The following is a 15302-nucleotide window of genomic DNA, read 5'->3' as shown; positions in this document are numbered from 1 at the left end:
TCACAAAGGAGGATCTAACCTAACATTGGGTGGAAGAAGAGCAGCCAGAGCAGAAAAGGCTCATCTGGAAAAAGTCATGTTTTGAAGCTAAAATGTGAACAATGGTAGGTTTTCACTAAATAAGATGGAGAAACTTTTTCTGTTTGGGTAAGAAAAGAATACTAGTGGACAGGACTACAAGATCACACACAATAGACCTCAATAGACAGGTAACCTAACAAAGACATTACTGACCATTTTCTTCAGTCTTTTTTCTTCTCGTTTTCTCTCAAGCTGAGCCTCCTTTTCTTCTGCCTCCCTCTTCTGACATTCCTCCTCTTGGGCCTTTAACTGGGCCTGATTAAGATTAGAATGCAGAAAAATCAGAACCTTCAATCTGCATGGGAATAAGATTTTTCATGTTGGGGTAAGTCAAGTATCCACCAAAGTGCCTGCACAATAAATACATGAAAAAATGTTCAACATCGTTAGCAATTAGGGAAATGCAAATCAAGACCAGCCTGAGATTTCATTTCCCATCAGAATGGCAGACACCAAGAATACAAACAATAATATATGCTAGAGAGGATATGGAGAAAAAGGAACACTTTTATACTGTTGGTGGGACTGTAAATTAGTATAACCACTATGAAAATATTATGGAGGTCCCTCAAAGGAAAAGGAATGGAAACACCATGTGACTCTGCCACACTACTCCGATGTATTTATTCTAAAGAAGTAAAGTCACCACATTATAGTGATACATGCATACTCATGTTTATAGCCACACTACAGAAGCAGCCTAGGTATCCATCGACAGATAAAGAAAATATGGTATATACACACAATGGAGTTTTATTCAACCATAAAGAAAAATAAAATTATATCATTTGCATGAAAATGGATGGACCTTATGTTATGATTTGGATGTGGGTGTCCCCCCAAAGCTCAGGCAATGTGAGGTACCCCCCAAAATGAGACAATGCAAGAAGGTTCACAGGAGAAATGATTGGGTTGTAAAAGAGTCTTAACCCAATCAGTGAATTAATCCCATTATAGGAATTAACAGAGTAGTAACAGAAGTGGTAGAATATGGCTGGAGGAGGTGGGAATTGGGAGCATGGCTTTGGGATATACATTTATTTATATTTGGCAAGTGGAGACCTCTCTCTCTGCTATCTGATCATCATGTGAGCTGCTTCCCTCTGCCACACTCTTCTGGCCATGATGTCCTGCCTTACTTTGAACCCCAAGGAATGGAGTCTGCCTGTCTATGGATTGAGACCTCTGAAACCATGAGCCCCTGAATAAACCTTTCCTCCTTTATAGTTATTCTGGTTGGGTCTTTTAGTCACAACAGTGAAAAAGCTGACCAAAACACCTTGAGAACTTTCTATTAAGTGAAACAAGTCAAACTCAGAAGGTCAAGGGTTGCATGTTTTCTCTCATATGTGGAATGTAGAGAGGAAAAAGGAAAAGAAAGTGATGGGTAGAGGAGTGGAATGTCTCATGAAAATTAAAGGGTGACAAGTAAAGAAACAGGGTGGGAGGGGAAAAATGGGGAATGATACTGGCCAAATTATATTGTTATATTGTGTGCATGAATGAATATGTAACAACAAATTCCACCATTGTATGTAAGTATAATGTACCAATAAAAATATGGAAAAAAAGTTTTTTAAAAATGCCATCTTTATCTCTGGAATAAGTCTGCACTTTGTGATAAAAATAGAAAACCCAAACAACATGTGATCCGTTGTATAACTTAACAAGTTTCTCCAAAAGGATTCTTTTCAATTTGGGAAGATGAGTCTGAGCATGAATAAGACCATTAATTTTTAATCATAAAATGAAAATTTTTTCTTAACTTCACCTGTGAAATACTAAGTCCAGTGTGGGGGAAAGATTTTTTTCCTTTCATTTCCCCAATACACTCTCCAACAAAAACTATCAGAACAGTTAATGTATTCCTAGTAGGTACAAAATTTACTTCTGACAGTCTAGGTCAAATTTTCGGAAGATAAAACTATTCTCCTTTGCAAATTCATAAAGTTGGACATCTATCTATAACACTCTAATAATACTGGTTATGTGTGAATATTCCAAATTGCTAGCTCTCAATAACTTTATATAGTTTCCTTCCTGCTAGGCTAATGATGTTGATGTTTTTCTCCTTCATTTTCTTAAAATGGTTACAGAACTCAGGTGAGTAGAACATAAGCCATTTCCAAAGTTGGTCTAACTTTACTGTTTCAAGCTTGAACAAGCAAGGTTTCATTATTTAAGAAACATCTAGACAAATCCTTTTTCTTGCCTCAGTTTGCATTCTGTATTTATTACCAATTTCTCTTCTTCTAGTTTTTTCTTCCTCTCTGCCAAGATCTGCCTACGTTCAGCTCGTTGAATTGCTCTTTCTTCCATGGCTAAAAAATAGTAACAAAATTCCAATATAAAAATATGAGAAACACTGAAAAAGAAATACCTCCATTTAAATGTAATATTTAAGGTTAATTTTAAGATTTTTCTTATAAATTAAATGTTCACATTCTCAGAAAAAAATTAGATATAAGGACTTATACATGCTGTATAAGTTAAAGGCCTACAATCCAATCCTCAGTAATGATGACTAATTTGCAGGTAATTATGTTTTTATTCACATTTTTATTTGAATAACTCTTTGTGAGCCAGGCATAGCCAGGCATACTTGTAATCCCAGTGACTCCAAAGGCGGAGACAGGAGGATCACAAATCTGAGGCCAGTCTCAGAAACTTATAAAGGTCCTAGGCAACTTGGTGAGATCCTGTCTCAAAATAAAATGTAAAAAAAGGGCTAGGGATGTACTCAGTGGTTAAGTGCCCCTGGGTTCAATCCCTAGTACCCAAATCAAAACAACAACAACAACAACACAAAAAAACAAATACAAAACAAAAAACCAAAATAAAACAAAAAAGAGAAACTCTTTACTGGTTTAGGACTGGGGATATAACTCAGTGGTAAAGTGCTTGCCTAGCATGCACAACTTCCTGAGTTCAATTCCCAATACTGGAAAATAACAATAATAATAACAATAACAACTCTTCACTGGTTTAAATAAGATAATGTGCCTGATTGATAGACATTTAGTATATGAAATGCAGAAGCCAGAATTTTAATTTAGTTATAACTTGATAAACATAGAAGAATACAACTACATCTAACAAATACTTTGAGAATAGAAGCATTCCGCAAATCCTATTTTAAGTGAACTTGCTAAAATAGAAGCATTCCGTAAATCCTATTTTAAGTGAACTTGCTAATTTTTCTTAAGTCACTGTATATACATCTGTATATGCAGGAACAACAAACAAATTGTAAAGTTTGGGGCCATGACGAATACATTTTAAGTCTAGTCTTAAGACCTGGATATCCAGATGGGCAGGAAATGGAACTGTACCAAGCATTTGGAGAACTGGCATCCAAATGAATTTGAGTGTCAGACTCCTGTTCTTGACAGTCTATTAAGTATCGATCCAAAAGAAACAAATGTGCAAGATGGTCTGATAATATGACTCTGTAATCATGTAGGGCTTTCATAAAAAGGAGGGGTGTGGGTAGGAGGAAGTATCAAGTTCTGCTCACCTAAACCATCTCGAAGTTGCTTTCAGTTCTTTGGACCATGTTACAGAGAAGATTTAAGTCCAAGTTTTAAGAATTAATAAACAAAAACTCACCAAGCTATTTCTTACAGATATTAAGTGTCTGTTTTGCTACAAAAGAATAGTGGTGATGCCACAGATAGCAGGAGTGAGACTGTCCTTAAGAAGACAGAAATAGAATAAAGGATTAAAGTGAGAGAGCTCTGAGAAGTAGAGTTTCTGGTAATATGCCCTTTCCTCATCTTTTCTAGATGGAGTCATTAAAGTCTGCTTGAAAAGTAGACTGGGATTCTAAAATAGCTAACGCCTTGATCAAATAATAATTTTAAAAAACTTATTGCACTGAACTGGCATTTCTGATCAGGCTTAGTGGTGGGCAAAGATAGCATAAACTGTTGCCCTGGCAGATAGTTGATGCAAAGACTGCCGATTTCCAATTAACAGGAATTGACAACAGTATTTCAGATGTCACCCCTTCTTGTTAGGATAGCAAGTTTGCCAGAGGTAAAAAGTCAAAAGTCACAATATAATTGTCATCCATACAAGATGTGACAACATATAACATACTCATTGTATAAACATATACAGTGAGTGACTAAGTATATAATAAAAGCAATTAGCAAATTTACTAGGTGGATTCTGAGGAATGCTCCTGTTCTTACTGTCCTATGTAGTTTTTAAATAAGAGTTTCTATGTGCTTAAAAAATATTATCAAATGAAAATATCTGGTTTATAGCTTTCATTACTAAAACACTACCAACCTCATCACAAAATGACATAATGACTTGGATTGCTATAAACTGACCAGAATTTTAGCATTCATGAATTACAATGACAGATGATCTTTACAAATAATTAGCCTTAGTAATTACTCAGAGTTTTCTCATTTGTGTAATTTTCCCATTCTTTTTTCACAGCCTGGATCTGAAATTACAGAACAATCACATACCTTTCAACACTGTGTGTGTGTGTGTGTGTGTGTGTGTGTGTGTGTATGTGTGTGAGTGAGCCAGGAAAGCCAAAAAGGATTCCAAAACGGGCAGGAAAAAAGTAGTGAAGCTCCCTGATACATTCCATTCCTCTCCTGTCTACCCATCTTAGATTCTGACCAAGTTCTGCCAAATTTCAAAACCTGAGCTGCCACACTTCAGACCCAGGCATATTATACACTAGGAGAGAAGATGAACAACTTGCCTTTCAGTATGGGATGGGGTGCCTTCAGCTGCTTTGGATTCCTTTTGGGTCCAGAAAGAGAATTTTGGGAGTCACTTCTGCCTTCAGTCCTAGGGGAAGTAACAGATAAATTGGGAGGAAAAAAAAGAAAGAAAAAACAATGGAGAAAGATTTCAGACCAACATTCAGCTTCCTTTAATACATTTTCACCTGAGGAGTTCAAAGCATTTTACAAATTTTAATTAATCCTTCCTCTCTGAGATAACTGTGTTATTATTATACCCAGCCTACACATTGGTGTATTAAGGTACAGAAAGACTGCATGGCTAACCTGAACCTACAATGAGAGTCAGGCATTCTGACACCCATTCTAGTGCTTCAAGTCAAGGGTTTCATCTCTTCTTACCATTTATTGCATGTAGTGAGTCTCAAGCACATGTGAAACTATCTTAGATGACTTTGAGAAATTTGGACTCTTACTCCAGACTTGAAGATATTTAGTTTTATCCTAAGCAACTAAAAATTTAAGTAATTAACGAGCCCAGGGGATGCGCCATGTGTACCTAATGTTGCTCAAGCTGGCTTTTTAGCCTTAAATATAATCAGAAACTGAGAAATCTAGTTAGAGAAAGTTAAGGATTTTTCTTTTTCATTGGATAGTTGGAGAGCTCCTCAGACAAAAGCAGCCATGACCCAAATGCTAACTGTAAAATTGGAACCTTATAGGCAACCACTTGCCTGAAATATCTGTTTATAACTGTCATGTATGAGTCACAACATGTGAAGATTCTTTGCTTTGAGAGTGCACAATGAAAGAAAAGATCAGGGAGTTTAGAAAAAGTGCAAAACAGTTTAGGAACATCTCTATCTCAAAGTGAAGAGTGTTTGATACAACAGACATACTTCAGAAGCATCTGGCAGGTTCCTTTTGGTTCCTCTGGCCCTTGGGATTTTAACAGGAGGCGATTCTGTGCATCTGTGACTACAGCAGCATGCTTAGCTGCCCACTGAGCCTCTGCCAGCCGCTGTTTTTCCTTCAAATCGAGAATGGTTTTCTGCTGTTCCTGAAGTTTCTTCTTTTGCTTCTCAATCAGCTGTTGCTGGAAGACATGGCGGTTGCAGAAATGCTTCACACAAGCTGGTTCTGCTTTGTGGCTGGTGGTTCTGAGCTTGTCCTCGCTGCCTGGCTGTTCAGAGAGCTCAGCATCCAAGGTCTTGGGCTCACTGTCAGGTATGTTCTGAGAGACATTCTGAAGGGGACACTGCAAGTTGCTCATTGTTGTCTTTCCTGGGGGAGGAATGAGCATACAGCCATTGCTCTCTAAGGATGAGTTTTCTGATAAAGAGGGCATAGCAGTCACCTAAGATAGAAAGAACATGTTACAGCTCAACTATTTAAAGAACTCTGTCCATCAGCATTGTTTTGTTTAAGGCACAATGGTCCCACACCCCAGGCAGAACTGCCCTATGCTCTTGGTCTGGTTATCTCAAAGGCCACCAGCCTTGGCTCTGTGAGCCTGTTAGAATGTGCAAAGTTGCTCACCATGAAGAGTGGGTGGAGAAGTGGCTATAGCTGTAAGAACCACTACAAGGGGCCAAGACCCTGGCGACAGGAAAAAAATGTTATCTTATTAATTAATTTGGCTAGTTCACTTGTAAATTAGGCAATTACTCCAGATAAATATGTGGGAATTTTATGTAAGAACTGACTTTAAATTTTGCAGAAATTTGAAAATTTTGTAGATATATTCTTTCTTAAGAATGTTTAAAAACTAAAGAATATAAATTAATACTAGATCTATTCTTTTGATGCCTCTCTTGCCACTAGTAAATTAATCCTTTGCCTCAGTGCAATATATTTATTTGCTGCAGCATCAGGCCTAGCTGAAAGCCTAGTCTCCAGCTATTTGTGAGAAGTATTTGGAAGCCCAGGATTACCAAGCAAATATCTGTATTGCATAAGAGTAATATTACTTAACTACTTTGTATTAGCATATGACTTAATCGTTTCAAAGCTTTATCATGTAAATTTCATTTTTTTAATATTTATTTTTTTAGTTTTAGGTGGACACAATATCTTTATTTTATTTTTTATGTGGTGTTGAGGATCTAACCCAGTGCTTCGCCATGCCAGGCAGGCCCGCTACCACTTGAGCCACATCCCCAGCCCATGTAAATTTCATTTAATAGACTGAGCTATCACATGCAATTACAAGTTCTATACAGAAGGGAAGAAAACAAACATTCATAATCAGTAAAACTTATCCAGGCCAAAATAATGTCAAGTTAAAATGTCTCTTTTGAATGGTTTGAGTCCATGATCTACGATCTGATCTGCTATTGATTCTGCCATCTTCGGGGGGCATAAAGAGAAAAATACTATGAACTATCTAATATCAGAAGCTTTTAAGTCTAACAGAGTGCCATCTCAGGTACTCAAAACTATTTTTCATGATGATGGAAAAGTGTTCCATAGACTTAATTCAAGTGAAAATTTTAATATATGGAAACTCTGACATGTTAAAAGACTTTAAAAATAACCTTTTATTTCAGAAATGTCAGTGGACATTTACTCATGAGAATACCTGCTTATGTAATTTAGCATCAAGCAGGCTATATGTTTTAAGCTCTTTTAAACTTTATGGTAATGTCATGTTATTAACCCAGCAAGACTAAAAGCCTTAAGTAGAGCAACGAGATTTCTTTTAGATCATGGTAACATTTTAGGTTAAAAAATGAGCGAATGGAAGAAAAGCTTAATGGTACACATTGTACTAATAGTTTTGAAAGATTTTGAGGTAGAAGATGTGTGTTCTTGGTATATGAATACCTTGACTGCATAATTAATGAACATCTAACTACAGAGTTTATGTTTTCATTTGTTTGTTTTACTCTAAACTCTGGAAAAGACTTAATTTTGTAACCAGCAGAATCTATTACAGCCTTCTATTTTCATTTGTTCTATTTTTACAATGTCATCTCTTCTTGATAAAATCTTATTCTTGATTTTAGAGGTTTGGAAACATTTTTTCTATGCTCAGCCATTTTCATTTTTTTTTTCCTGTTGCTAATGTGTGTGTGTTTTGTGTTCTGTACAGATAAAAAAATTTTCTGGGCCCGGGGTTGTGGCTCAGTGTAGGGTGCTTGCTTGCCTATATGTGTGAGGTCCTGGGTTCAATTCTCAGCACCACATTAAAAAAATAAATAAAGATCTAGTGTCTATCTACAGGTTAAAAAAATAATTCTGCTGACTTTTTTTTTCAATTAAAGATAAGAGCAGTGGAACTTTGTAAGGAAAAAGGTTCCATAATCTACTTCTTAAGATACAAGACTCTATTGGATCTCAATGGAGATAGTGTTATCTAATTGACATAAAGGTAGATAAATTACTTAGGGGAAGGGAACAAAATGTTACGTAAGTCCCAATAAGTATTCTCAGGATCCCCCTTCACTGAGAGACTAAGTAAGCTTAAATTAAAAGCAGCCTACTTTGCTAGCAGTAATCAGGGTCAAAATAAGGCTGGGGACCTCAGTGCCCAATTTAATTTCACAAGTCTGTGAGTTAAGTGCTTAACAGCATTATGAGGAGGGAGGAGGTGACCAGGTAGAGGACCTTCTCCAAAGGGCTCTCTAAACCAGACAAATGCAATGAGGAAAGAAAAAACTGACATAAATGACTTTATAAAAAATTAACAACTGGACACAGTACCAAACGCCATCACTAAACCAAAAGACAAATGGGAAAATGGAAAAAATGTTTGCAACCTATGTAATAAAAAAGCATCCATAGTCTTAAAAATATAAAGAGCTTTTATAATTAAAAAAATGTACTCAAATAGAAAAATCAACAAAGGGAATAGATAAGTTACTTTATATCTATATCTTTCTATATTCATATATATATCAATATATCCAATATAAAAATGTTTTAACCTCACTAGACATCAAAGAAATGCAAATGATGAAACAATAATCAGATGAAAAGAGAACATGCACTCTAAATTTAATTATTTATGCTAAGTAAAGCATCACGGGTATATGCAAAGATTTAGCTACTAAGATGTTCACTGAAGCACAATTTAAAATAGTAGCAAACAGAAAACAACTTAAATTCCAGCAACAGATGAGTTAAACAGATTCTAGCTTATTGTCCATTACAGAATGTCATTAACTATCACAAAACAATGGCATGGAATAGTAGTCCTCATCCAGTACATATCAAGTTTACCTATAGAACTTTAAAAAAACCACAGGTGTCCCACATCAGAAGTTCTAATTTGTAGGTCTCATTTTGAAGTATATTTTCAGTTAGAACTGTTTATTGCTAATGTAATAGCATAAGAAATTCTCATGTTATATTTTAAAAATGCAAAAATAATTTTTTAGAGAAAAATAATTACATTTGTATTAAAAGAAAAGACCATAATTTCCTTTTCCTGAATTATGGAAGAGATTTCCTCAATGACCTGACAGAAGGAAATTTAAAAGCTAAATAAAATATTAACGAAGACAATTTGCATATGCTTGAGTAGAAAGTCTAGCTGGCTATACTTCCATGTTATTACCTCCAAATGATGAAATTATAAATTACTTTCTTTTTTTCTCTGTGATTTTCTTCTACCAAATTACTATAATTGGCATGTATATATTTTATTATATGTACTATTATAATAATTAGAAAAATAAAAATATTTAAATTCCTCTCTTATAAGTCACAAGTTCATTTAGAAAGGAAATATGTGAAGATCAAAGAAGAAAATAAGAGGAATAGAGGAGCTGTAAATAGTGCTTGCTTTGTTTCTTCCTAAAGCAGTCTTTCACTTAGTTGTTATAAATTCCCTCTCTATAATATGTACTTACCAACTTTCAACTACTCTAAAGTTGTTATGTGTTTATAGAAAGACGATTCATTTCAAGAAAATAAACACTGCCTGGAAGGTAACCTTTGTGCACTGCAGCTTCCCTAACCATTAGATGGCCTAAGACAAGCAACCTGACCAGGGCTGATGTACCCCAGGCTATAAAAGTGCAAAGCTCAAATGCAAGTGTTTAATGAGCAGGAAGACCAATCAAAGAAAAAACAATGTACCTCCATGTTTCTTACTAGTGAGTCCACCGTGGCTGTTGCCTCCTCAGGTACACTGATGCCTGATGACCACCCACTTGTACTGAGTTTCCCTAGCGATGCTGCCTTCAGCAGCTCATCCATTTTCTTCCTAGTTTCCTCCTTTGCTTGAGCCAGCTCTCTCTTTAGGACCTCTGCACTACACCAATGATGCCATTCTGCAAAGCAGTGTTGAAGAACTTGTTTCCGGTTATACTCAGTGGCCAGTTGTTGTTTTCTAAGCAACAAAGCACTTTCATTAAAATAAAGAAGGCATTTATACTTCATAAGTTGATAAAATAAATGAAACACAAGTCCAAGGGAGTCCCAGAAATGCTCTAGCCTATCCTTTTAGATTAAGCTAAATGGAATGGAATGGCTTTAACATTCCCCAGTGCACAGGGTCTCCACATGGAAGGCATAAGCACCTCAAGACAGTACCTTCAAGAAAAAAGATGAATATTCAGTTCTATCATGTCACAAAAGAATATTGTTTTTTTTACATGTAAGTGTGTATTATCTTCATTTCGATACAAATTTTTTAGATAATTATAATTACTTTAATTTTCACATGCTTTTTACCATCTATATATTCTAGTATTTTGATAGCTATAATAAAATTTAAGTGACAATGATTTTAAAAATGACATATATTATTTGCTTTTATTCTGAAGGAATACAAAATTAATAGAAAAAGTTAAGTCCCAAACCTAGTGGAAGAATTAATCACTTTTATGAACTGTAAGCTTTAAAAAATAGAACTTTAATAGTGATGAACCCTTGCATCTCTACCATCCTCAATGTCCATGTGTTAATATTCCTAATTCCTATTTCTTAGAGGAGTTACAATACTAGACTATACAATGTACTAGGCGCATATTTTAATAAATTTTATTTTGTTTAAAAAAAGAATATTAAATTTTGTATAGCCTTAAAATAGTTTCTGACCATAAAATAGGGGAAGGAGCAAAAAGAATAGGTATATAAATAACTTTTAAAAAGAGGAATGCATGAGGGAGAAAGATTCAACTGGGAAGCTAAGGAAGGCAGGCTTGGAAGAAAGGAAAAGGAATAAATTGTCAGTAATTATAAAACTTATAAAAGTAAAATAAAACTATGAGAGTGGATATTATAAATGAAAGACTTGGTAGGAGACTGATCATTAAAAGGAAGGATTCATTTAAAACCCTTGAACTGAATGAATGACAACATTGTGAACATGCTTGCTAATATTACATACATCCATGAAAGGTAAAGGCCAGGCACTTGCTCTCATGAAACTCATCATCTAGCTCTTCCTGAGGAAGAGCTTCTTTCATTCCCCAAAACTTCATAAATGTTAGAAGAAGTGAGTGGAATCTTTATCAGAAGACACTTTGGTGATAGCCAGTCAAGAATTCAAGTGGAGGTCTCTGAAGTCTACCTACAGGTGGATGGTTATTCCTGGAGAAGTGAACTTGGAACCTATTATGTGGCATTAGGGATCAATCTGGGGGTTTAAAATCTAATATTTAGATGCATACTTGATTTTATCTTGTAAAGGTGGCTAATCTAAGTTCTCTATAACACTGCACATAAATTTCTGTTACATATATATAATGCTTAATTCTCATGGACTCTTTGGGGTCATATCAAGAACATCATAAATTCTAAAATCAATGAGTCAGGAAAACATTTCTAAAGTTCTTAATGCTTACATGACTTTTAAAACTCTTTTGAATGCCACCTACAGCAAAGAAAAAAAAAGTTACGCTGTACCTCAATATATAAGTTTGTGTGTATATGAAACAAAAATATATATAACTGAAACAAAAAATTCATCAAATAGTATTTACCCTTATACCAGAGAAACACTGATATTTCTGTTCTAATCTTGTCTTTATTTCAGTAATTATAAAACTGAAATATAAGCAACTCTACTGCTTATGGTTTGACTGTACCTTCTAAAATTCATGCTGAAATTTAATCACTACTGTGACCAGTATAAAGAAGTAGGACCTTTAAAAGGTAATTACACCGTAAAGGGCTGTACCCTCCCAAATAGATAAATGTCCTTATCACAGGGGGTGGAGAAGGTAGGAGGGCTGGTTAGTTATCTGGAAGGTGGGTTCATGATAAAAAGGATGAGTGACCTCATTTCCTGTCTCTGTGATGTGCATGCTTGTTTGTCCTTCCACCATATTGGGGAAAAGCACAAAAGCCCTGGCAAGATGCAAGTACCATGCATCTTGAAAATCTTGGATTTTCTAGCCCCAGAACCACGAACCTAATAAACTTCTAGTGTTTAAAAATTATTCAGTCTGTGGTATTCTGTTGTAGCAGCAGAAAACCGGCTAAGTCATCTGCTAACAACATATTTCATTATATCTAATTGATCTTCATGATAGGTACTCAAAAAGTACTTTGTGATTGGTGGGTTTTATAATAAAAGTATATTGTAGGTTATAATAAACATCTGTATATAATATTTTACTTTAATGAAAATAAAGTATCTGAGACAGAATAACATTGAATTAAAAATTGTAGAAGAAATAAAAACAATAAATTAGATAATAATGCAGGTAAGAACAAAGCTCTAAAAATACCATTGTATAAATAGGGAAACAAACAAAACACCCTACAATATTTTCTTAAAGTGGGTAAAAATCATCAATTTCTACAGGATAGAAGAATGTTGCTCTGATTAATGTGAAATTCAATTTACATCAATCTGCTCAAGAAGGAGGAGTGTGAAATGTACCTGATGTGCTAATTTCTTGTTTTTACAGCATAAACAGCCAAAATCAGCACTGGGGTTTTGACTGTTAGGGAAGAGATTATTTGGACACTATAAATGGCAAAGAGAAGGCCATTTATGTAACTATAATGAGATTAAAAATGTAAAAAAAAAAAAAGAGTAGGAAAAAAAATGCATGTTTACTATAGCACTTAGATCCCATTGTATAATGATTATGTAGGAGATTTGAAAATGCAGTTATATTTGTGGGTTCAGATGGATGAACAGAAGCAAAGAAGCTAGGGATCCAGAGACAAGAGTTGATCCCACTCCTGCTGCCTTGCAGTTCATTTCAGTAGAGTAATGATGTTCCATATAAGCCAGTTTCTATACTTTTTAAAAGATGACACTAAAACCATTAATATTTCTAAAAGTTAAAAAAAAACACCCAAACTTCCTAAAACCTTAGTCATATGCAATTTACTTGTGTAACTTCACCTAAAGAAATGGCTTCAGACATAGTTCCCAGATAATTATAAAATGAAGGACAGAGTTCTCTTATGGAAAACAGACTGTCCCAATATGCTTGCAAGCTAAAATCAGAAAATTTCTAGCTAGAGTATATAAATTGATCATCACAATTATATAACTGCATGCAGAGAAAGGCTGTCTCTGTAGACCTAAGAACATAAAATATAAAAGGTTTAAAAAGGAATGTGTGAACCATGCTACCCAGGATCTACACCTCAAATGATACTTAGTGAGAAGTGCATAATTTAGAACCTAGAAGTCAGAAGAACACTAACCAGATCTGGGACACAGGAAAGCATCTGAAAATTTCTAAGCTATAGATTCATCCTCAGAAACGGTGTCAATAAGCCCTGAATTGCTTAACCTAAAAGAACTTTATTTTCAAAATATAATTCAATAAGAAAAGAATCTGAAAATAGAGTACAAAATTCACATGTAAGGTAAAATGCTGAGGGCAAGACTATCAGATGTCTAAACAAATGTCTTGAATTTTTAAAAAAGGGAATAGAAAATAATAAAAAAACATATATTAGTGATGTGATTGAGTGCTGAAATCTGGTGCAGAACATAAAAACAGCAGTGACATGAACAGCTGCATTTGGGATGAGCAGGTTTAGCAAGAATAGGAATGAGCAAGCTAATGCATTCAATAATGCACTAGGCAGCCCCCAGGGGAAAAGTGGAAGATAAGGCAATTCTGTTTTAAAGAATTTTTAAAGTAAGCTGGCAGCACAAGTCTGGTCCTCCTGCCTCTCTGATAGATATATCAGGAAGTTTATTAGCTACAGATGCCACATGGCTTCTGGACACTCACCTGGGTACCCAGGTGAGCAGAGAGGAAAGGACAATTGAACATGATTAACAGAGGCACTCCATAAATGATTGCCTCAGAGAAGGCTGAAATTAGGAGTGCTGTCCATAAATGATTGCCTCAAAGAAGGCTGAAATTAGGAATGCTGGAAATGAAGAATGCCTGACAACTGAGGACTACAGTGACAACTGAGGATTACAGTAAAAACAAGTAAGGGGCTTGAGGGACAAAGAGACAAAAAGCATGCTCTAGGCAAGGCCCAGGACACCTGTGCAAGAAAGGGCAAGACCGAAGAGGTTGTGGAGGTTAATACAGGGAAGGGCAGAGATATTTGCAAAGAAAGAATTGAGAAACGTAGGAAGCAGGCCTCAAGAAGGGTTGGCAGAGAATGTTGAAAACAAATCCTGCTTTTTCCTAGTTTTGTCTAGAGCTGGCTGTAAAATCAGAGAGGAAGGGAAAGAGGAGGAATAGAAGATCTGGAACCAATTTGCAAAGCATGCTAAGGAAACTGAAAGTACAGTTCAAATTTCAATATTACCATGTCAAAGTTTTTTAAATACGAGAATTTTGTCTCATTACCTAGATAAATTCATCCTTGGGGTTTGGAAATATTTGTTAATGTTGAAATTGTGTTATGATTTTTTATTGAAATTTTATGATACCATTAGTTAAAATACCTAAAGAGATAGATAAAAATAAAGTGTCCATAATTCCCATTAAGGAAAGCAAGATGCATTTTTAGAAGAAAGAAATGGATAAACCCTTGGAGTTTAGGTGAGACTCTAAGCACAGTGTCAATAAGAAAAGATGGCTGCTAAATTATGAATAAGAAGAGAGGGATTTTTTGTTGTTTTAGAGAGAAAGTGTGAAGAACAGGAAAAAAAAAAGCCTGCAAGATTAAGCCCTGCATAAGGGACAAGGCCAGTGAGAGCAAACCTCAGAGGAGTAACCCAAGTGGGTGCAGGAGATGGAGGATGAGGACTCATCTAAGATCTGAATAATAGATAAAACAATGATCTCAGGGGTCCGCGGGCGTGGGAGATACCTCACACCAATTGGAGGAGGGGCAGAGCAGAGCCGCCGCCTGCGCCTGCAAGGTAGGCAGACTGCGGCCCGACCCTGCAAGGGAGACTTTTCAACTATACAAGAGCAATATAAATATATAGGGGGAAAAAATTTTCAAAAACACAACAGTTTCACCAAGCAGAAAGAAACGCAAGCAGTATGAAAAGACAAGGAAAGAAAGGACCACAAGCAATGCAGGTCAACTCAACTTTAGAAGAGGTAACAGCTGCAGCAGATGGAATGTCAGATAAAGAATTCAGGATATACATGCTTCAGATGATCTGGA

General features: G+C 35.5%; 2 protein-coding genes across 2 annotated transcripts in view; one reads left to right on the top strand and one right to left on the bottom strand.

Moving 5' to 3' along the window:
- Nucleotides 1-15302, bottom strand: part of Ccdc191 (coiled-coil domain containing 191) — a 75539-nt gene that overhangs the window by 22597 nt on the left and 37640 nt on the right. Inside the window, 5 exon segments of the mRNA XM_015478265.2 lie at nucleotides 235-336; nucleotides 2320-2402; nucleotides 4811-4899; nucleotides 5693-6150; nucleotides 9879-10131. Coding sequence (XP_015333751.2) covers nucleotides 235-336; nucleotides 2320-2402; nucleotides 4811-4899; nucleotides 5693-6150; nucleotides 9879-10131 — 985 coding nt within the window.
- Nucleotides 5889-15302, top strand: part of Qtrt2 (queuine tRNA-ribosyltransferase accessory subunit 2) — a 73781-nt gene continuing 64367 nt past the window's right edge. Inside the window, exon 1 of the mRNA XM_015478496.2 lies at nucleotides 5889-6020. The gene's annotated coding sequence lies outside the window, so the exon portion shown is untranslated. The remainder of the gene's footprint in view (nucleotides 6021-15302) is intronic.

The sequence above is a fragment of the Marmota marmota genome, unplaced genomic scaffold (assembly GCF_001458135.2).
Source record: "Marmota marmota marmota unplaced genomic scaffold, marMar, whole genome shotgun sequence".
Lineage (NCBI taxonomy): Eukaryota > Metazoa > Chordata > Mammalia > Rodentia > Sciuridae > Marmota > Marmota marmota.
The sequence above is the reverse complement of the archived record's forward strand: the minus strand, read 5'-3'. Positions and strand labels throughout refer to the sequence as shown.